At 41.6% G+C, this 24,335-nt stretch overlaps 1 protein-coding gene across 4 annotated transcripts in view; it reads right to left on the bottom strand.

Annotated features, from left to right (window-relative positions):
• col13a1 (collagen, type XIII, alpha 1) overlaps positions 1-24,335 on the bottom strand; it is a 125,729-nt gene that overhangs the window by 83,338 nt on the left and 18,056 nt on the right. For 2 of the 4 annotated variants that reach the window (XM_040178288.2, XM_078104502.1), the window contains exon 3: positions 2,459-2,466. The exons of the other annotated variants lie outside the window; for them this stretch is intronic. In XM_040178288.2, coding sequence (XP_040034222.1) covers positions 2,459-2,466 — 8 coding nt within the window. The remainder of the gene's footprint in view (positions 1-2,458; positions 2,467-24,335) is intronic. 4 annotated transcript variants of the gene reach the window in all.

Here is a 24,335-nt window from a genome sequence, read left to right as displayed (position 1 = left end):
AACTCTTCTATTCCTTCTACATCAACTACTATCGCGGCCACCCAGGATTTCAAGAGGCTAACACTCGGTATGGCAAGTCAACCATCCACATCCACACAGATCGAAGCAGCTCAGCATTCACTGGCATCTGCAGTACCTGATCTTTCACTGAGTAGGCAATACATATCACAAGCAGCTAACATATTGGCACGCCTCTGGTTAAAACAACACAAGACATCGGTATGCAACATAAAGCAATATCTGCAGTGCTTACAGCAGTAGATCCACAGTTAAGCAGCAATCTTTCAGTGGGACAATTATAACAACAATAATTTGAAGCTTTTGGTGTATACTGGGACATAGCGTAATATATTCTACCCGTAATATAAAGATTTCTCCAGGTAAAGCACCTTGTTCAAGGCAAAAACAGTTACCGCCTAATTTTGTCCTTTTGTCTAATTGCATGTTATTATCAGAATGATTTCATGCAAATTGTTCTGTGGCATTGCTATGCTACGCAGAATCTATTAAAGATCTTCTCTCATAACGGTAATCAGGAATCAGGAATCAGGAAACATTTATTGGCCAAAATTGGCCAAAATATGTCAAACTTTGTCAAAAAATTTGTCTTGGCGGTTAGTGCGCGACAGTAGACAGACAAGACAACAGTGCACAGGTAATAAAATAAAGTGGAGTGAAATGCTAATGCAATGGGTTAGTAAGAATAAGGCTAAGGCTATGGGTTAGTAAAAAAAACAAGGGAATAAAGTTAAACAAATTTTAAATATTAAAAAGTTAAAAAGAAAAGTATTAAGCATAAAGTGCACTAACAAACAAGTAACAGACAAGAGACAAAGTGACAAGTGACAAAGTGATGAATTGCAGTTAAAGTGGCATGTGCAGTGTGAGGGGGAGTGACCGGTGGAGTGTTATAGTCAGGCAGTGGGGGACCGGGCTCTGTTGATGAGCCCGACTGCCGACGGGAAGAAACTGTTCGTGTGGCGGGAGGTCGTAGTCCTGATGGACCTCAGCCTCCTGCCAGATGGAAGGGGCACAAACAGTTTATGTCCGGGGTGGGAGGGGTCGGCCGCGATCTTTTTAGCTCGCTTCAGAGACCTGGAAGCGAACAAGTCCTCCAGGGACGGCAGATTGCAGCCGATCACCCTCTCTGCAGAGCGGATGACACGCTGCAGCCTGCCCTTGTCCTTGGCTGTGGCTGCAGCGTACCAGACGGTGATGGAGGAGCAGAGGATGGACTCGATGATGGCCGTGTAGAAGTGGACACGGCCATCATCGAGTCCATCCTCTGCTCCTCCATCACCGTCTGGTGATGGACTTGTTCGCTGATATGAACCTGTTCTACTTTAACCATTGGCTCAATTTCTTTAGATTTCTTTCTTTCTTTCTTTCTTTCTTTAGATTTCTTTAGATCGTGCTCAATGTCTTAGTCTAACTTGACCATTTTCAATTTACAAAACAAAAGTGACTTCTGACAAAAATCCTGTTTTATTGGTCTGAGTGAACCGAGTTAAGTTGTTCTCAGAGGGTTGCCCCCCCGCAACTGCAGTACCAGTCAAAGGTTTTGACACATTTTCTCATGGAATTGTATGAGAAAATGTATCCAAACTTTTGACTGGAATTGTATGTCTGTTCTTGTGTCTCACTTGCGGAGTACGTTAGCCCTCTGACCGTTCTGTGCTGCGGTCTGACATGACCACAATCTTGTCTTGTGTGCAGGTTTATAATATCACATCCTTACCTTGTGTGCGGTCTAACTCAATCCCAACCTCCTGTCCTTCTTTCACCTCGAGATCTGTTGTCCCAACATGCCTTATTGTGGTCCAGCTAGACCCTTGCTATCAGTTTCTGTGGTCTCTTTGGACCCCGTATCCTTGTCTGTGGTTGATTGAAATTCTACTCTATCCATTGCTGATTGGTTCACGTCATCTACTATATGTTATCCTAACGAGCTCCCTCTTTTTAACATCAGCTCATGAGGACTTTTCTGCTAGAACCTCTCTGTGGCCGTCGTAGTATTTTACTTATTGACTTAAATAAAATAAATCTTGTTTTTCAGGATTTGCCTTATCTAAACTCGGCATACTGGCCCCTGGATTATCCTATGGCAGGAAGGAGTCCGAGCTTGAACGACTCTATACGATATACTATTAGAGGCCAGGAGCTTAAAGAAAATCAACACAGCAAATATTAAAAACTATGAGAATGATTTGTAGAAATCCCCACATGTGGACATTTTGAAACGTAGGTGAGGACATAACAGATGATACAAAACAAGGCTTTGCTTCATGAGAGAATATTATATTTATACTATTGACTGTGTTATTTAGTAAAACACTGCACATCATCACTGCATCCACACAAGGCAACATAATGGCAGCAGGTAATGTTGTGGACCAAACCCTTCATATTGAAGTTACTTTACCACGCACAGGTCACACAAGGCATCTGGTCTACTTACTGGAGGTCCTGCAAAACAAAGAGGGAGAGAGAGAGAGAGAGAGAACACTTTTAGATTCATACTGCATTGATTAGTTACGGACTGAAATTGTCCTACTATTAGGGTTGCCCCCCCACCCCCGTTGGCTGTAACATCCCTTATTCTTCTGTATTGAAGGTGGCAAACCTACCTACCACACCATGTATTAAATGCTGTAAAAACGGCCAAATTGAGCTCTGTACCCATAACACCTTGTTTTTTTCGATTTCTCTCGAATCTCCCTAGAACAATTCGGTCTCGAGTTCATAATCGGAATTGTAAATTTTTTTCCAGGTAGGATTTGTACCTAGCTCAACCCCGCTAACGGTTGAAAACATTTCTTGTTATTGGGCTACGGTTATTTCTCGGAAGCGCTAGCTAACTAGCCATGGATGTTGGCCGGGTGCCTGTAGCTAGCTAGCAAGGCTACATTCTGGCCAGTGGTTGAATGTCTTTAACAGACGTTTAATGGGTCATACGTTATCATGCTGACTAGTGTATAAGGATCATCTATCTGGTGGATGCTCACGGAAACACCAGAGCATGTCGACCGGCTCCTGTTCTTACACATTAACTTGCATATATTGTGGTAAAATGCAAGCTGCATTGGTTATTGCTTTGTTGATAGAAAGTCATATTTGTGACAAAGATTTTTTTTCTCTTATAAGAAATAAGAGAAGGTAATTCATCTGTTGATTTTCTTTAACTATCAAACAAAGTAGGAAGTGATTAGTAACCCCTGAGTAGCAAACTCAGATTTGAGACTCAGAGTAGCAAAGTCAAATGTTTTAAAAGTCGAGATGCATTGATAATCGTTTTATCTATTTAGAATTCATAATCGGTTTAGAATCAAATCGTTGACCTCAGAATCAGAATCGAATCGTGAGGTGTCAAGAGATTCCCACCCGTTGTGTTCAACATAAGAAAAATCCCTCTCTGGCAATGGACAGAAATACTCCTGCAGAATTGGGAGATACCGCCGTGATCAATTTCTACAACTTCTAAGTCTAACCCTTCCACCTGTCTCTTGGATTTGTTGTTGGGAAATTGAATAAAACTGGTGCAGGGATGTAAAGCTCCACCGACTTTGTGAGGACCAGGGACCTTACCACAACAAGTCTTTGTCCGTTTAGTCGCAATGCTTTTGACATGGCCAATGGAAACTTCATGGTCCTTTATTGTTTCCACTGTGAAATTGCTTGTCCCAACTACAAAGAAAACCCCTTAACCTTTCACTCCCGTACGTCCTACAATCAGTCCAATACATTATTTTCTTGGCTGGATCATGAACTAGCCATTCTCGACTGGACCTCCACTCTGCGTTGAACAATCTTTTCTTTTTCTTTGTCTCTTCTTCATTCCTGGTTTCATCACCAATTTTTCTCTTTTGCGTCTGCCCTCCAGGTTTTCCTACACATGCTATGTGCCGCACACGTTCTCAAGTTACATCAAAAGCCTCCACCTGACACGTGTGCTTGCGCGCCTATGTTGCTTAGTAACAAACGTACAGTGGCCGAGAAGGGAAAACGGTGTGTCGTGTGAACTGGTTGAATGTCACGGACAATGCGTGAGGCTTGACAACCCTGCAATGAGTTTATTATTGTAGGCAGTATGCCACAAAGAATTAAGGAAGTTCTGAAGGCAAAAGGGGGTTCAACCTTTTACTAGCAAGGTGGACCTAATAAAGTTTCCGGAGAATGTTTCTCTGGATGGCATTGCTCTGGTATCAAGAATCTTGGAGTTATCTTCAATCAGCATGTGTCCTTTAACTCTCAGATAAAATTAACATAATGTAGCATGTAATATATTGGTATATTGTAATATATTGGTAACAGTATGTGATATATAAAAAATCAGGCACTTCCTGTCTCAATGTGATACAGAAAAAATATAATTAATGAATCATGCTTTTTGATGACTGGACTAGATTACTTTATTCTAACAATTATTTTAAGCATCTCCAGTTGATTCAGAATGTTGCAACATGTATTAACAAGAACAAAGGAAAGGGATCCTACTATTCCTCTATTACAGAGGTCTTCAACAGGGGGTCTGCGGAGGTATTGGAGGAGGCTTGCGAAATATTTGGTTGATAAGACAATTTTTCTTTTTTTTATTTAAATTTTTTTTTTTTGTCTTCAGGATCAGAATTGTATTTATTTCTTTTAAATACACATTAACATGAATCCAACATATTGTAGCTAAAAATAGCTATAAATGTATAAATGTAGCTATAAATTGATGGAGAAGACGTTATCTTTCAGTCCGCAATACACACATTCAGCCTACAACCCCCACCCTCCCCGGCCGTAAAGTCCGCGCCCCCCCCAGTCGCAAAGTCTGCACCGCCCTCCCCACGTCGGCCGGCCCCTCACTATTATTGTAATGGTTTGGCCCACTTTTGATCAAAGTAGGCTGTGTCTGGCCCGAACCTGAAATGAGTTTGACACCCCTGCCCTAAAGGGTAAGCTTTGACCAACAGTGCAGAATGCAAACATGGAAGCAAGATTCCTCTTGCATTCTGAGCCTGCAATTACATCCTGTTGGCTTGGATTACTCACCCAAAGGACATACTGTAGTGCACCTTGATCCAAAGGCACTTTGGGAGGCCCTGGGGAAGGTGGTTTGAATATAGCGTATGAAGCGGCGCCTGGACCGGGGATGCTGAATTAACAGCTTAACATCCAACAAGCAGCGGGCACATCATGAAAAGAACATCACCCTCATTAACACGCACACACTAAAAGGGATTTTGCTTGACTGCATCGCTGTGAAACTATTAAAGACACCTGTTGTTTCTGCTTATGTAACAGCACGATTTAGACATGGCCGGAAATAGAGATCTAATTTCCAACCAAACCAACTTTGTTCTGTTTCTTTCTTCTGTCTTTGCTTTCCCTCCCCACAGCTTTCTGTGGATGGTGGTTGTCCCTGCAGTGGTCCTGCCGTACACCTGGCTTACTACTCTCAATATTTTAATAATATCTGTTGTAGGAATTGAGCGTTTTGTATGCTTTTTACACTGTTCATTCTGTAATGTCTTTTTCCTGTGCCGATGTGAGGGTTTTCGGGAAAGAGGATTACGTTTGTGTACAGACTGTAAAGCCCTCTGAGGCAAATTTTCAATTTCTGGAAAAATAAAATGAATTGAATTCATATTTGGTGCCAACATGTAAAGTTAGGGGCGTTCCCTTTTCTGACTCCTATTGAAGGCAGTCAGCTAACACAACTGCATTTGTAAGAATAAGTAAGCTTTAAATCAATCTTTGCAGCAGCCCCTTCATAATGTCCGTTCTTTATCTTTTCTCTTACAAATAATTGACTGGGCTGCCATTTAGACAATCTCTGTCTGACATGATCCAGAAATAACCTGTGGAATTTCCGTTCTGGAAATATCTATATCCAAACTCACCACAGGCGCCTCATTGACCCCTGCTTTCTCAGATTCCCTGGCTTCTCCCGTTACACTGATCAACACACAGATTCAGCCGGTGCAATGGTTTTTTGGTGGCTTTCATTTTGGTGAGCACCAAAGAAATATTCAAGGAAATACTGTTTGTCGGACTAGACTTGGAGACGATTGAAAGGATAGGATATTTGAAAGCAAATTTGATGTGAAGTGTGTGGAACATCTTGTTTAGAGAACACAAAGATTTTTAAAAGATTGCCTTCTGGTCTGACACATATCAGAGCTCCTGTTTAACCTACAGTATGGTTACGTCATGATTAAGTTTAAGTTTGGATTTTAAAAACTTTTTAGTGAGGTTAAAGGAGAATCGTCCACATTGTTAACAACATCATGCTGCTGAATGGCTGGCTGCTTAGCTCCCTGAAGGGACGCACAGGAGAACCAGAATGAGTACTGTACGGGACAGACTCTTCTGCAATCACATCAACCAAAATCAGCACACGTTTCTTTTTGGGGGTTTAAACCATAAATGAATTGGCAAATTTGCGACTTTGGGCTATAGAAAATAAAAGGAATATAATTTAATAATAGTCGCAAAATATCGTAGAGAAGTTAATTGCATAAGTGTAAATAAGGGTAAATTGTATATGCTGATTTTCACCCTGAGTATATTTCTTTAAATGCGGCTGCTCGCAGTAGGCTTAATGGAATGCATTATTGAATGAGATTTTGCTAGCAAATATAATTTTCTAAACTCTTTCAGAATAAGTAAAAGTAAAAGCCCATAGAGTATCTATTTCATACAAATTAATAGTTATGAGCAGAAGTCCCCAACCACCGGGCCAGGGACCAGTACCGGTCGTTGGGCTTTTTGATACTGGGCCGCACCAGAGAAAGAATATGTATATATATAGTCATTTCGACTTTTTTTTCGGACAATTTTGGCGTTTTTTTCACATTTACAATTGTCTACTCCTCGCTGCGCACGGCAGTTCCGCCCACCAACGGACAGAGAGCGCGCAAAACCCCCCTACCTTCCCGTCGGTCGGTCCACAACGATTACTACCATCCCCCCTCCCGTCGGCCATGTTTATCCGCCACACCATCAAGACCAGTCCACAAAATATTTTCTAACATAAAAACAGTACGTGAGGAAAAAAAGGTTAGGGACCACTGGTTATGTGGTACTGTATGCGCTTATGTATAACATATATGTGTACATACATGTATGTGTAGATAACCATATGGAACTAGTTTTATTACGTGTGTGTGAATCTGTGTATGGGCATTTCAGTAGCACAAAATAAACTTTACGAAAAGCACACTGCATACCATCCAACCGATTATCCTGCAGGCTGACACACCAGATCCTCATCCAACACATAAACTCCTGGCAGTATTTAGACCCTGGTTGTCAGTGCGTACAGTCTTTTACCCTTCTACTCCATGACCCGTGAACACCAGACGTCCTTAGACATTCCACGGATAGATCACCAGTCAACGTAAGCCTGCCATCCTCTGTTGGTCCGTGGGAATCCGCTCACTTTATCCTGCCCTGCTGTTGTAAATAAAGAATGTACTGCTGATTCTGTTCCTGTGGTTGCTATTGGGTCCCACCCTCAACTCCTGCGACAGTCAAAGCCAAATCACTTTGTAGGGAGACAATACTGTTTTCTAACAGGAATTACACCAACCCCCCCCCCCACCAAACCAGGGATTCAATAATCAATGAACTTTTCACATCACTACATTTCTTTGTGTGGTGTGAAAAGTTGGTGAAAAAAAGGAGAAAAAAAATCAGAATTAAAGTTCTGCTTTAATTAAAAACCAAATATTTAAATGGAGTCCATACTCCAATGTACAACAGCAGGCAGTGTGGATTAGCCAGTTCAGTGATGAAAGACATTTATATATTTACTTTATATACATATGTCCTTTAAATCAGTGGTCCCCAACCACCGGGCCGTGGACCGCTACCGGTCCGTGGGCCATTTGGTACCGGGCCGCACGACAGAAAAAAAAATGTTTTATTTTGAAAATTGACCGGCCTTTCTACTAATTATATGCGCTCGTCCCTCTGACATATTCCCCACGCGTCACCAGGCGTTTTTCTTCACGTTTACAATCGTCCTCTTACCGTGCATGTGAACGGCAGTTTCGGCCACCAGCGGACAGAGAGCGTCGGTTGTTCCGCCCGCAACGACTACTACCCCTCCCGTTATTCCGCCGGACCTTCTCGACCGGTCCGCGAAATATTGTCTGACATGGAAATGGTCCATGACGTAAAACAGGATGGGGACCACTGCTCTAAATCATCCAACTCTGTAGGTTCCACGTTCTGCTACAATAAACACTCCACTGATAATTTGGGAAGTTAGTAAAGCCCAGGGTCTATCATTAGGAAATCAGGCTGAACATCAGTGCTCCAGGATACATGTTACCTATCCTTGACTCGCTAATTCATCCAACCAAAAGAAACACACTGTCAGGGCCTTTTCTGCCTTTGGGCAGAAATTAGCGGGACACAAGGGATCTGTGAAAGGAGAAGAAATGTTTGACGGAAAGTCAAACAAGTAGAGGGATCTGAGGTTGAGGTTTGCTAGTTTCATGCAAAATATGTGATGTCGGTGGATAATTTAGAACAACATATAGGCAAAAATATTTCGATCGTAAGATGAGACAGGAGACAGACCCTCTTTAAATTGTTAGCGATTATGTGGGAGAAAACCTGGTATGATTTGCCAAGTGGAAAAAAAGTAAGAACAAAGGCACTGGAATAAGGCTTATCCTGAGCGCCTTTGGCTGGGATGCGTCCACCTCCCACATATTACCCAAGAGGCCCCTTTGCTGTTAAATAACCTTCAAAAGTCCACAGGCCATGAAAACCAAGACAGCATCCAGCTTGCGGTTCCTTTGCATAATGTCAGAGGAGACCAACAGATAAGTGTGTCGCAAGTCTTCTGCTTTGAGTTTTAAAAGGTATGTTTTCGAGCTGTGTGCACCGATGTCTGGGAAAGAAAAAAAAGGGTGGTGATCATCATGTATAATGACAAAATTACATATTCATGTAAATTAGTGGTTTTGCTGACCTAACATTCTTAAAACAACCAAAAGAAACTGATTTGATTTACTCAGGCTCCCCTATCCGTTCTGTATTTTGTTCTCTTCTGGTACACCTTTGTCCCGTAATGCGGAATGAAATGGTACCTCAGTAACCTGTGTGACTTTATCAGCTAGACGTTGGCCAAGTTTAAGAACAAGGTGCTGTTAGGATTTAAAAAGGTGATTCATTCTTAAATGGAGTTTCCAGGCAGGAGAAATGGTAGCCGACACACTGTACTACGCACATTAAAACAGAAGCTCAGATTGAGCGGGAGATTATGGAAATAAATGGAGGTTGAGTCAATGTTTTTACCATGTGTGTAGGAGTTTCACACTCTAATAGCTCCTGCCTGTTAGGATAATCGCAAAAGCAGAACCACCGACACAAAAATCACACGTCTTACTCACTAGATGTGACCCATGGGCTCCGGCTCTAATCATAAAGGGTTAAACAAAACTGAAAAAGAGGAAGTGAAAGAAAAATAAAGAAACTGTCAGAGAAAAATATTAGACCGAGAGGAAACGGGAGGCCTAGGCACCTCAGCAAGCTTCCCCAGTGCATTTAACAATATTCAAATATATTTAAAAGGGCACTTTAGGACACTTTGGTGTGCATTGGTGGCCAAATTCTGTTGCTCCATAAACCTGAAAGATGAGCTCAATATTAAAGCAAGCCCCATCTTGCAGTCTGATGATGGGACGACAGCAAAGCTTGGATTTAGCTTCTCTGAACACCCACCACCCACCCATCCAATAACTTTGTGTGACCTCACATGACGACAGTCACACAACTTTCAGGGATTGAAAGTGAAATATAACTTAAGAATATATTATTTATATTTTCTTAAGTAGCCACTGTCTCTTTAAGCCCCCCCCAAATGCAATATAAGTTGCTTTGGATAAAAGCATCAGCTAAATGACCTGTAATGTAATATTGTAATATTGAAACATGCACAATACGATCATGTGTATGTTTAATGAAGAAAACCTTAACAGAATGACCTTGACACAATTATTATTGTTTAAGCCTGCATTATATGGCATCACGATCGTGGACTTGTGGACTGCACAATGGTCGTTATGTTAGTTAGCGTGATGCAGCTGTGTCACCAACATGCCAATAGTGAATGAGGATCTGACCCACAAAGGGGGGCTTCATAATTCCTTTGGTATATCATTAGGTCTAAACATCAGGCTCTCGCTCTCCTTCCCAACAGACAAAATAAATAGTGCTGATGAGGAATGGCAAGTCCACTACAAAGACAAACAAAATAAAAAAATAAAAAACTCAATCGCACGTTGGGATCGGGTTTCTTATGGAGCAGACCATAATGACAATAACAGGCTTGGCTGAAAAGCCAGCCGTTTACCTCCAGCTTTGCAGAGTTATGACTAACAGAACATTCTTGCATTCCTTCATCTCAACACCAGTGAACCCTTTTGTACCTACTATCCAACCTATTCTACCTCCTTCCCCTCCACCATCCCGAAATAACTCTGATAACAAAACAGAGATGGAAAAGCTCTAATAATGTCACGTGTGTCACAGTGTGCACAAACTGTTGATGTGATACCATAAGGAGTTTATTGGTGTTGGTCAGATGAGCATTTAGACCAGACAGTGTTGCTGTTGGAAAAGTGATGGGGGAAAGCAAAAACACCTCTCGCATTGCCAAACCAATCTGCACATTGTGAAAGTTTTTTTTTTTCTATGACCAGCATCGTTTTGGTTTTGTGGGAAAACACCCGGTGACAGAGACGTTGCAAAATAGATACATAGATAGCAAGAGGGGCAGAGAATTGTAGACTTTCACCCAATGTCTACATCAAAGTCACTCTAAACCATCCTCGGTTGACCATGAAAGTGAATAGCTACTTAATGGCATTGATCTGAAAACAAAAAAAAGTCAGTTTAAATGTGTGTAGGCTGAACACAGCAGCAAGATAAAAGCTGGATTTACAAATTGCCAGATGATTGCACAAACTGAAAAGTCAGTGGATCATTAAAGTCTACATGAAAACAACTTAAATGGTAAACTATCCCGTAGATGTAGACGCATATCATTCAGAACCTAAAATAACAACTTTCCTGCAAGGAAAAGTAATTGAAATTGCACCATGCATGACAATGATTGAGCACTATGCAATTGATTACAATTGCATAGTGCTCAATCGATCTTTACCTAAAAACCTTAACATACCAATGTTTGTTTTTTACTAATTATTTTGAATTGAAAAATACTTTTTAGCCAGTGTTGTGATATGACAGCAAATATGGGACGCAAGAGGCAGGATGATACACACACAAACCTCCTTAGGTGATTCTTAAAGGTGATGTTGAAAGAACATGGTATGAATCTTCATCACCTTGTTTCCCTAGTTCCAGATCTCTCTTCAAGCTCTGTTACTGTAAATGATTAGGTTTTTCACTTTCCAAGTAAGTGAAGCTGTTCTAGATAGCATATTCTGTTTTCATTCCATAGTCTCTCCTCCACTTCCTCTGTTTCCACAGGTCCTCTGAAAATCCACACACAATGAGATCTGGTATACTTGGAATCTGTTACAGCTGGGAATCAGGTTTAGGGTATTCACATTAAAATGGATCATTTTACTGAGATTTATTGAGAGACTCATTCTCTCAATATGAGCTACAGAAACTGTAATGATGATGATGGCTGTGATGACAACGTCTGATATGCTTGATCGGGCTGCCTCTGTCCCTTTTCCTTGTGGAAAGAGGGGGCGGGACTTAGGCAACGCGCACACAGACACAGAGCGGACACCGACAGGTGAAGAGAGGTAGTGAACCCAACTAAGTTAAAATCTCACCCAACACAACAAACATCCGCCCGGTCTTTCAAACTAAACTAGTGTCGGTTCCTCCGGACTGCTCAGTCGCCTCTTTGGGCCGGAGGAACCCCGACCTGCGTTCCTCCCGGGCAAGAGCGATACAGGAGAGACCAGGAAACACCAACGTAACTTGTGCCCAAGGGAGAAGCTGTGTCTGTTTAGAGGGTTTTTGGTTGTGGAAAAACGATTTATTGCAAAGTTTGTTTAGCCGCTGGTATTGCCTCTGGTGGCAACACTAGAAGCCACAACAAGCTCCGTCTCGCCCTGCTGCGGCGCGCCTTTCCGCTGGACACATTTTCTCGAACTCGACCGCATCACACCAAGCCCAATGCTTCGCTCGATGCTTCACCCGCTGCGTGTCCCTTGCACTTATTATTATTCGTTTTATTTATATAGGATATAGTTTTTCACATTCTGATTCATTCCGAGCCCAAGTACCATAAACCATTATTTAGAGTATATATCCCCCCTGGTAGTTATTTTTTGAGCCAATCTAAAATCTTGAGTGTCATGTTACGCTCTACCCGTTTTACCATGTAAATACGCTGCACTTTCGTCATATTCAGTCTGATTAAAGGAATCGTGGTGGAATGACGCAAATCTGAAGTCAACCTTCACAAAAGTAGTTTATCCTTGCTCTATGGCCTTTATGACAATAAACTAGTAAATATGGTATACTGCATGTACTGTATTGTATCTACACAACAGTATGTCACTTTTGTCTCTTCATGGTCTCGCATTTGCAATTCTGAAAAAATTTAAACCTAGGGAAAAATATCGGTGACTTGTATACTGACGCACTGTAGGCTTCCACGGGGGGCAGCATTGGTGGTGTTCCCGCACTCCACCTATCTGGTATAGTCATCACCTCCCTGCTGAGCTGATATTGACTCGGGGAACTTAATAAGAACACTCTCACAGAACCCCCCATGGCCTTTCTCTCTGTTGAGTCCCAGTTTAATGATATGGAAACATTTAAGGCTTCTCACTCTCTCTTCCTCGCTCTACTCGTCTTTCTCTCTCTCTCTCCCTCTCTCTATCATACACACACACACACACACACACACACACACACACACACACACACACACACACACACAGGAATTAAACCTTGAATGCTCTGAAACGGGCCTTGACAAGCATGGAGCACTGACTGATCACCATCATCACCCTAACTGACACCAGCTGCTTTAAAGCCCGTCATAAACTCAATGCTGAGAAGTACACTCCTGAAATAACAACATCAGGTTTTGCTGGCTAGGATGTGAGGCCTGAGATCTGTTCTTCCGGCATGGCATTTACATTACGTAGAGTAAACTTCAGCTTTATTACATTGGCCATGTACATTCAGGTATAAACATGAAACGTAAGGAACACAAGCCTCGAGGGACCAGCTCGGGTTCAGTTGAAACGGTATACCGGTATAAGATTTACTTATAGTATGAATATTTCGTGTGCCGTCATACTGGTGTTACGCTGTAATAATGGATGTCAGCAGGCGGCAGAATTTATTTTCCAGAACGCGTTGTGTTGGGATTGATTGATGGTTATAACTTTATAACAACAGTGAGTAATCCACAACAAACACTCTTTTACAGCGTAAAACACCACAACAGCTTGTGACACATACATTTTATAACACTAATAATTAGACATTTATAAAATTACCCCGCCTGACTGCATGCTGCGTACAGCTTACAACAAGAAGTAACGTTAACTCTGTTGCTGCATGAAAACACGAACAAGAGCGATACAGGAGAGACCAGGAAACACCAACGTAACTTGTGCCCAAGGGAGAAGCTGTGTCTGTTTGGAGGGTTTTTGGTTGTGGAAAATCCGACGTAAATTAGATTAGAAAAACGATTTATTGCAATGTTCGTTTAGCCGCTGGTATTGCCTCTGGTGGCAACACTAGAAGCCACAACAAGCTAACACGCTAACAAACTAACTCGCTGACCAGTTGCAAGTAGGGCTGTCAACGAATATTCTATATTTTCAAATATATATGTGGAAATTTGTGAAAAAACTGTCTGCTTAGTGGGTGGGCGCGTGCCTAACTACTGACTGTATATTGCATGAATAAAATAGACTAGATGGCTACAACAGCTTCATGCACTGCTTTGATTATTTGCCGTTTCATGCCAAGGAAAAGTTCTGTGTTTACAGCACAGCTTGCTCGGAGCGTTCAATGTCCGTACTGTAAAACCTTCAGTTTCAATCACTGAATGAAGTCTGACGTATGTGGGACAAAAATTGTGACCTTAAACTGCTTGCACAAAACTCTTGATCAGCACTTAGCATTTGTTTATCGTTGTCGTTCATTTACACCGCTTTGGCCAGAGAGAGAGAGAGAGAGAGAGAGCGAGAGCGCAGAGATTTGCGGTCGTGGCAGTTAGTTAATTTACTTATTTTTGTGCACGTAATATGTTGTTAAGTAGGTTTAAACTTAAGTAAAGTACCTATACAAGTAGTTATGTCTTGTTGTATAAATTTGTCCTGGTACTGACGTGCGTATTGCGCAACCAGATATTCAAATATATTTGAATATCTGTCTTTTTTTAAAACGAAAATTCGAACGTCCTTTTTGAGCACTTTTGACAGCCCTAGTTGCGAGCGAGTTGGCCAGCGAGTGGTGAACAGCTGTTCGCGTTGGTCCTTCCGGATTTAATGAATTAATGTGTTTACTTGAAAAAACAATACTCATAGTCATATATCGGGATACCGTCAGAATCTTTCTAAATACTGATAATAGTGATCTGAATTTTTGGCCATACCACCCAGCCCTAGCTACAGCCTGCCCGTATGAGCTTGGAGTCGTGGGTTAGGTCGAGAGTTCTCCTTCATAGACTCATATTATACTGCCATATATAATGGTGTCATGTGTGAAAGTTTTGTATTGATTGAAGATGTTGCAGGATCGACTCTACCGTAACCATGGTGGTACCAAAAATAATGTTCATGTTTTTACTCGACAGCTGGCCGCGTGAAAGTGTTATAAAACAGCATGATGTCAACTCTCTCTTGGTAAACAAGTAGGACGGACAGAAGACAGATGACCCACATGGTCTGTCACTTTCACCTCCTCCTGTTAGATGAGCAACCCAACTGTCCTCCTCCCATGCACTGTTGTCATTCTCCAGTACCCCCCGATACTACCACACATGGCTTTCTCATTAACAGCTGGGGAAGTCATACAGACGCCATCATCTGGCCTTACACACAAACACAGACACATGCAGCCTGGGGTGATCCAACAGCAGGTTTGACCTCTGACTTGTAGATGAGAGGCTTTGCCAACTACAGGTCCTCATAGGTAAGATTAGTTCCCGTATCCTCAGACAACGGCATGATCATCGACACAAAGTAAAAGAGTAATGGAAGTATGTTATTTTTAACTGCAGTATTAGTAAACATTTAGTGTTCTTCACAAAAATAAAAGACACATTTTTTATTAAGATACCAAGCAGCTCCTGATCGTAGTGGTCTTTAATGAGAAGGGATTGTGGTGAGCCTAGTTGGCTAGCTGCTCCATTTTTTTAAAGATCAGGAGTCTTTACGGACTCTTGCTATAGCATGCAAGGGCTTGGTGCATGATATTTCACTGAGTACTCGGTTATTATTAACATTATAAGTGTATAAGGAGTTTTGTTCCGCTTATGAAGTGGGTTTGATGAAGAGACTCAGTCAGGTGAGGTTAGCAATCAGTGAGGTTAACAACCTCAAAGTTTTAAAGACATGCTTCCCAGACAATGCTGAACTATTCTTAGTTGGGGCACTTTTGCAGTAACTGTGATTGATAAGTGTATGTTGACGTTTGGGAGAGGATAGTTTAGCTCTGGAAAAAACATTAACCTGACTGCAGCTTCAGTGTTCCCAGGCCAGACCAACTTTATTAGATGGGCTGCAATAGTGTTTAAGTCCAGGAAAAGAGAGTCCGATAGAACGGCGACAGGCTTGTAGAGGACCACCTTGTCCAAGGAGCTTAAACGATGATTGACAAGATTACTCGCTGTTTTGAGAGCCTAGCTGAACTCTCTGTCTGGATCAAATCTCCATAGTTACCAGGGTCACATGCAACCAGAGTCCTTCGATATCTTTCACTGCGTAGTTCTTCACAATGATCTTGTCTTCCACTGCTCTGTTTTTTTTTTTTGCTTTTCACTCACTGAGGGTCTCTGGTAAAGCTATGGAGCTGCTGTTGCAAGTTTCCTCAGAGACCTGCTGTGCTAACGTCTTTACAAGATAACAAGAAGGTCTTACGTAGAGCACGGCACATTCTTGGGCTGCGGAGAGTAATCTTACACACTTGGTTCCACGTTCAAATTTACACGACCACAAAGCTCCTTTTAAAAAATAGATTTTGACTATTTCTGGAGTGGATGCAGTGGCGGCTGTTGGAATCGTTTTTTGGTAGGGCCATCCAATTAACTTCAGAAAACCTCCCAGTATGATTCAATGCAAAGACTGGTATGAAATGGTGCATTATTACTTTGCAGTTAAATACACATGAGTGAACACTTTGTGGGAGCGGATTTCATTTGATAGTGTAGGAGTGTGTTAGTAATTAGTGTGAAAATGTGAGTGCTCGGTAGATAAGAAAAGAGATATAGAAGTAAAAAAAGTCCATTTACCATTTTGTACATGAATTGTATTGCTCTGTACACTACCATAACTTTCTCTTTTACTCCGGTCTGTGTTATGGCCACACACAGAGAGTGTGACACATCGGATCACAGACCAAGTCGCTGTAATTGAAGCGTTGGGAGGGAAAACCGGCTGGTTCATTTTATCAAGGGGCAACTTGTTATAATGATCATTTTATTAAACCACCACCTCACTGAATGTGGAGTGTACAGTATGTGCATAAACATGTATGCTTTAAGAAACCAAAATCACAGTCTGATGAATCAATCTTTTGTACATTCATAATACATTAAAAAGAATGTTATTCTTAGTCATACGATATTATTATTGTAGTTATTATTGTATTATTGTAAAAATATTCAGTATTCAGAATATTAATATAATATTCAGTATAATATGATATATAAATACCATATTATAATACTGTGTATACAATATGCATATCATGAATATGAATAATACAATATATATAATATATATATATATAATATATATATATATACATATATATACACTGGATTCATCGGGCCCACTCTCCCGCGGTGCGTTGCCCACTCAATGCATCTCACATTTTGGTGCGGCAAGGCCCAATGGCCCTCAATTGACCACCTGCCACTGGGTGGATGGCATAAAAGGAATGAACAGCAAGAAGAATGGACTAAGAGAGAGGCTTTGAGGGAGTGTTTCTCAGTGTTTGTGATGTGGCTTCCTAAAAGCAGAAGTGAAATTTATGGCCCTGTACCTTCAGCAGGAAGAGTCCTCCTGCCATTAATCATCACTGTTTGTTTTCACAGCATCATAGAGTCACAGGGTGCGAGGCGCCTAAGCGCTTTTCCTTCCTCTGTCTCGTCCAGGAGAGCATCAGACATAAGGATTGTGAAAAATATATATCTTCCAAATAGGACACAACAAGGACATGTTGTTTCTAAACGGGAACATTGTGAGATTGAAATGTATTTATTCATATTGCTTGTGTTGGATTATATCTCTACCAAGATACTAGTGGTGAATTAAAGAGGGAACTGTTGGGGGGCTGAGGGTGGTAAATAGATACATGGTGCTACCTGCCCATCACGACTAAGCTACCTTATTGAACTGTTGTTGCTAGCATACCTGTGGCCGTCCACGCTGACAGCGTACCGTATTTTTTGCACTATAGGGTGCACTTAAAAGCCTTTAATTTTCTCAAAAAACGACAGTGCGCCTTATAAATGGATTAATTCTGGTTTTGCTTACTGACCTCTAAGCGATTTTGTGTGGTACAAGGCGATCACTTTGGTAAACTACAAAGCCGCACCGCTTGCAGCATTACGGCTGCCGTAGCCAAAAGCGTCGTGGGGTAATACACACCGTGCTTCACAGTGTGTGTATAAGGACCCCGAAATGGCACCTGTCAAAAGACACGCCGACGACGCAGACTACAAACTCAAGGCTATCAGTCACGCAGTAGAGCATGGGAATAGAGGAGCTGCGAGAGAATTCTACATTAATGAATCAATGGTACCGAAGTGGAGGAAGCAAGAAGATGACTTGCGCCAAGTAAAAACACAGAGTTTCCGCTGAAACAAAGCGAGATGGCCGTAGTTAGGCCACAAAATTGAACAGTGGGTTATTGAACAGTGGGTTATTGAACAGCGAGCATCAGGTAGAAGCGTCTCTACAGTCTCTATTCGACTGAAGGCAACAGCGTTAGCACTGGACTTGAATATCAATGACTTTCGAGGCGGTCCTTCTTGATGCTTTTGTTTTATGAAAAGACGTAATCTCTCTATCTGCACACAAACTACCATCTCGTAGCAACTGCCAAACGACGAAGAAAAGCTGGTCATTTTCCGTGTGTACTGCAAAAACAAGATCACTGAAAAGAAGATCTGGCCAGAGCACATCACCAACATGGACGAGGTTCCCCTCACCTTTGATATCCCCGTGAACCACACTGTGTAGAAAACGGACCAGAACGGTGTCTATACGCACCACAGGGAACGAGAAGTCATCCTTCACTGTAGTTCTCAGTTGCCAGGCTAATGGCCAAAAACTTCCACCCATGGTCATTTTCAAGAGGAAGACTTTGCCAAAAGAAACGTTTCCAGCCGGCATCATCATCAAAGCTAACTCAAAGGGCTGGATGGACGAGGAAAGGATGACCGAGTGGCTGAGAGAAATTTCCGTCAGGAGACCGGATGGCTTTTTTCACAAATCTCCGTCCCTATTGATTTGCGACTCCATGCGCGCCCATCTCACCGATGCTGTCAAAAACCAAGCGAAGAAATCACTGTATGAAGTGGCCACACAAGCCCTTCAGCGCTTCATTGGAATAAGCTTTTGACATGGTAAACAGTCCATGAGTGAAGCCTCTCATACTGTGCGCATCTGGAAGAGTCCCTAGCTTAAATTAGAGGCTTTATTCCCATCAACTGATCTGCGCATTGATATGTCCACAGTTTATTCCTGATGTTAGGATCAGTATAATTGTTAAAAGATCTAACCTAATGTACAATTGTTAATTGTTTCCCTAGCTTTCAACTGCATCTCAGGTCGTCAGCGTATGGAAGGGGCTCAGGTGTCCCAGCACAACCTTTTCTTCGAATGTCAAGGCCATTATCCCAGATATAAGAAATACATTCTCATTGAACAATTCTATACACACAGTATGAGTTTTACCCAAATGCCTTGATAGCGATATTACAACAATATTGTAGACTGTTGACGCTTTCACAATTCCAATTTCATTTCATTGACTCAAGAGATTTGTCATGTCATAGCTAAGATGGAAAGGCAATTACCAGAACAGCAAGAACAGTTTAACTAAGCTTCCATTATAATAAATGTTTCAATCCACAATGACTCCGTGAGACGCCCATCTGATGGAGATTTGCGAAACCATGTTTGGCACAGCCCCATTTCCTATTGTCCAGGTTTCAGCTTTCTACCTTCCTATACTCTTTTTGAAAACCAAATATGTGGACTAATTGAAAGCAATCAACCTTTAATGCAGAACAATTTAAGCAGAAAACTAAACTCCAAATAATCAAACCAAAAAGTCAGCTTTTATTTAATGCACAAGCCTTGGGTCAGATGCAAGGCTTGTGCCTTGCATCTGACAAAATTTGTCGGAAGGAGAAATATCTTTAACGTCACCTTGGTACATTTGATTTTATGATATTACTTGGTCAATTATATGGTAATAGAGTGCATACCGTCCCTTAATAACATTAACATTCAGTATCTGCAGGCCACCTGTTGGTGGCGGATTGACAGTAAAGAAAAACCGCTTAACATTAAAAAGTGTTATGTTTTGAAATCTAAAAAAGAGCCAATATGCATGATTCTAAATGTGGTATACATAGATTACTTTTCTATCTTCTATACGAGTCTGTTTTAAAAACCAGTGTGAATTGTTGAATGATAGTCTGTAGTGTAAAATTTGTGTGTGTTAGTAATTAGTTTGAAAATGTGAGTGCTCGGTAGATAAGAAAAGAGATATAGAAGTAAAAAAAGTCCATTTACCATTTTGTACATGAATTGTATTGCTCTGTACACTACCTTAACTTTCTCTTTTACTCCGGTCTGTGTTATGGCCACACAGAGCGCACAAGTGTGACACATCCGATCACAGACCAAGTCGCTGTAATTGAAGCGTTGGGAGGGAAAACCGGCTGGTTCATTTTATCAAGGGGCAACTTGTTATAATGATGATTTTATTAAACCACCACCTCACTGCATGTGGTATTTTGAGACTTTCTGTTGGACAATTTAAGGATTGTTTAAAGATCTCCAAACCCTTCAGCCAGTCTTTCATGTGACCATCATTTTAACTAAACTAAAGTCAATTTTGCAAATGAGCTACTGCAATTTCAGCTACCATTCCCTCTACTCCTGCAGCAAGCTTCTAAACTGCGTTCCTTGTTGAAAGCCTGCCCAGGTCAGTTAACATAATAGCACACTCACTGTGGGATTGCTAAATCACCTCGATACCCACAGGATGTCTGGAGCAAAGCAACGTAGATCTCACAGATGCCAAAACTGGGATTGTGTGTCAGAGTGTTGAGAGTGTATCATTTCTGGCTTAGAGTTTCCTGTAAACAGCTACAATTGGATGAATGTATCTTAATAACTCCCATTATAACCGAGCTGACGTGGTGACACAGAAGCTCCGAGTGTTTCTAAACAGTGGGTGCGTGCCAAATAAGTAGCTATGCATTGGTGACAACACACTCTGGCCCTCGTGTACGTACATTTGCAAACGTAGCGTTATCAGCACTATGGCCAATGCGCAGAAAGCGCACGCTGTGATACTTAAGTTTACGTCGTACATACGAAACCTGCAGTTCAATGGGAAATCACCGCCTTCTCCGACCACTTTGCGAGCAATTAAACGCGCAATTGAATGGGCTTCCTGCTCTCTTTCCATCATGGATCAGTCAAAACAGCAAAAAGAAACATTCAGTGACAACAAAGTTATGTTAGTTCTGCATTAGTGATGGGGATAAATCATACTGGGGTGTTTGCTGAAGTGAATTGGATGGCCCTACCAAAAAACGATTCCAACAGCCGCCACTGCATCCACTCCAGAAATAGTCAAAATCAATTTTTTAAAAGGAGCTTTGTGGTCGTGTAAATTTGAACGTGGAACCAAGTGTGTAAGATTACTCTCCGCAGCCCAAGAAAATGTATGTATTACCTAGTGCGCTGTAGCAAAGTGTTAAGTACTTGTGCTTTGATACGGCTGAGTGCCGGTGTTCTATAATTTTCTGCTACTTGTCGAGAACTGCTACTTTGTGGTATTGCCGAGTCGATTTTCCAAGTTTCCTTGACATGGCCATAATATTTTCCAACCCTGTCGGTGAACGACGTGTTAACGGCGAGTAACATCCTCAAAATCCAGATTATTTCCTCTTTTGACCATTGTATATTGAGCAATTATCTCAAATTGAGCCCTGCAGGCGACCATATGGCCTGACAAGACAGCCCTGCAGGAAACTATACGGCCTGACAAGACATTTCTCGGAGAGTTGGCTCTGAACACTTTCCAAACAAGATACTAACAAGTTTAGGATGTGAGCTGTGTGTGTGAGCATGTTTTCAAAATGGAGCTCTTGGAGAGGGGGGGGGATCAGGTGGCAGAAAGCTCACTATAATATTTAATATGATGAAACCAGATGGTGTTTTCTTTCTCACCTACTGTACTGCTCAGACTAACTTCCTCCTCTAAGCACAATTTAGACAGAAACTATATTCTTGAAGAGAAGACAGATCCACGTCTAGAGTAGCCCTTTTCTGTATTTGCCATTTTCAGTTACCGCGACAGTGGCGCAGTGAAAAGGAGGACGGGTGAGGCCCAGCATGTGGGCCGCGCGAGTGACAGGGAGAAATGACCGTGATCATTTTTGGTCCTGCAATAAATTATATTAATTTTTCAGCCTGGGTCATCTGTGGGGTGGGGCTCTGCTGAAAGCATGTCTTTGGGTGGGACAGTCTGCAGAAGAAACGGTGTTATTGATACGGAGATTCCATGCAAAGCCAATGCACAGACGTGACTGGTCGCGGAGGAAGCAAATTTTTAACAGGTGCCGCGGAGGACGTGAAAGACGCAGCGTGTGGTACGCGAAAAGGTGAAAGGAGCAAAGCTAATAAATTACTTTTTTGCCCAAAGTTGAAATAGTTCGCCCAACGCTGTCTTGCGAAAGCCAATCAGCGTTGAGATGCTCCGCTCGTCATCACTGTCATCCTGCTGCCAAAGAAAAATAGTGGTTATTTATTTCCATGGTGGATAGCAGAAATTATTATAACTATATATCTTCGTATATTTATACGGAGACAAGTAACTGAGATAAGCCACGCCCCCTTTCAGGTGCAAATTAAGCAAAATAACTACATTACATGTAATTTAGCTGACGCTTTTATCCAAAGCAACTTACATTTTTTTAATTTATTTTTATAGATTTTTAACCCATGGTTTTAGATTTTATCAACCCGGGGAGCAGTCAGGGGTTGGGTGTCTTGCTCAGGGAGACTTCGACATAGGACATGGAGCAGCCAGGGTTCGAACCGTCCTCTCTACTCCATGCGCCACTGTCGCCTACTACAAATAGTTGGGCGAGTAAAGCATTGCGAAAATTTGCTTCGCTTTTAAGGCTGCCGCATGCTTCTGCGTCTGCGTCGTTGCGTCGACGCACTTGTTTCAAGTCATGGTTCTAAAAGTATTGCGTGTGTTGCAGAGCAATTCACTGCCAGAACAACAGGTAAAGTGTTTTGTTGAAGACGACCTAGAGAGTCACGAATTCTGTCTCATTTTCTTTTTAATGTGTACATGAACGATTTGTCTGTGATTTTAAATGCTTGTGGTACAGGGTGTAGGGTTGGTGACTCACTAATTAATCACCTTATGTACGCTGATGACTTGGTCATTTTTAGCCCTTATAGTGCTGGTTTACAACAGCTCCTGAGAATTTGCACACAGTATGGTACTGACTTTGACATAAAGTATAATCCAAAAAATGAGTAAAATCATGACCATAAGGAGTAGAGAGGATAGACAGTCTGACTTTCCAGACTTCAATCTGTCTGGTACTACATATTGTACTACAATATGGTACTACATATTTGGGCCATATTATTACAAATGACTTGTCCGATGATAAGGACATTTATAGGCAGCGTCGTAAACTTTATGCACAAGCAAACATGTTGAGTCGCAAGTTCAGTATGTGCTCTGTCCCTGTGAAGATCTCACTCTTTAGGACGTACTGTACACCATTGTATACTGCCCATCTATGGTGTCGTTATAAGCAAGGCAGCATTAGAAAGCTCGTAGTGGCATATAATGACTGCATGAGGCTGCTGCTAGAAGTCCCAAGAGACTCTAGTGCAAGCCAGATGTTTGTTGGTGTTGGGGTACCTACCTGTACTGCAGTATTGCGCAACTTGATGTACAGATTTATGGGTAGGGTATCGGAGTCAGAAAATGACATAATCATTGTGTTGGCTAACCCAGGACAAAGAACATGTCTGTATGTTAGACAATGAACTGCTAAAGGGTTTTATACGATGTATTGCTATTCTTTTTAATTTTATTTTTTTTGTATCTATTACAATGTGTGTCTGCTTTGTACTGTATTATGGATCCCTCTGGGTCTGAAATAAATGAAAATAATAAAAAATAATTCACGTCTTTGTGTGTGGAAGTTGTTGGTTTGTTTATTTATTTATCATAGACTTTATTGCCCAGTGCATCGACACTGCTGCTTTTCATGGCGGTATCGGTGGTATCGGGCTATGAAAGCGGAAATGTGAGGCTCCGTAAAGGATGTAGTTGGACTGAGGTGGTGATGCTCAAAGTGTAAGACTGAGGGTCTGAGCCAGAGTCTGGATTGACTGCCCCTGCATTCAACCTAATATGTCATTACGTGTGTAACATGTTGTTATTGTTTTGAAGAAAACAAGGAAAGGTTTTTAAAAATCTCGCTCTGGAGGTGTGGGTTGAATGTCACGTTGGTTCCACTTGAACGTTGGTTCCATTTTTCTTTCTTACGTGCCACAATATGATATAGTGTCCTATCTTTACAACGTTTCCAATTGTGTTTGGTTTTGTGAAGTGTTGTGGAATTTAGCACTGGTTTGTTGAGCCATACCAGTGCCATAGCTCTATGCTAGCATAATGATCCAAAAATACAAAGGCAATGATTAATCAACAATAGTGTTCCTTTGTGTTGAGGTCATTTATTTGTTAGCTATAGTTTTTCTTATCACAAAAATAAATGTTTGGCAAAAAAAGTCATTGTCCACTTAATTTACTTGTATCTTATCTTGTCCCCATTTCTTTTCCTTGCTCCTCCTCTTCCTCGTTTGTCTGTG

This window comes from Gasterosteus aculeatus, chromosome 6, assembly GCF_964276395.1.
Source record: "Gasterosteus aculeatus chromosome 6, fGasAcu3.hap1.1, whole genome shotgun sequence".
In the NCBI taxonomy this organism is placed as follows: Eukaryota; Metazoa; Chordata; class Actinopteri; order Perciformes; family Gasterosteidae; genus Gasterosteus; species Gasterosteus aculeatus.
The sequence above is the reverse complement of the archived record's forward strand: the minus strand, read 5'-3'. Positions and strand labels throughout refer to the sequence as shown.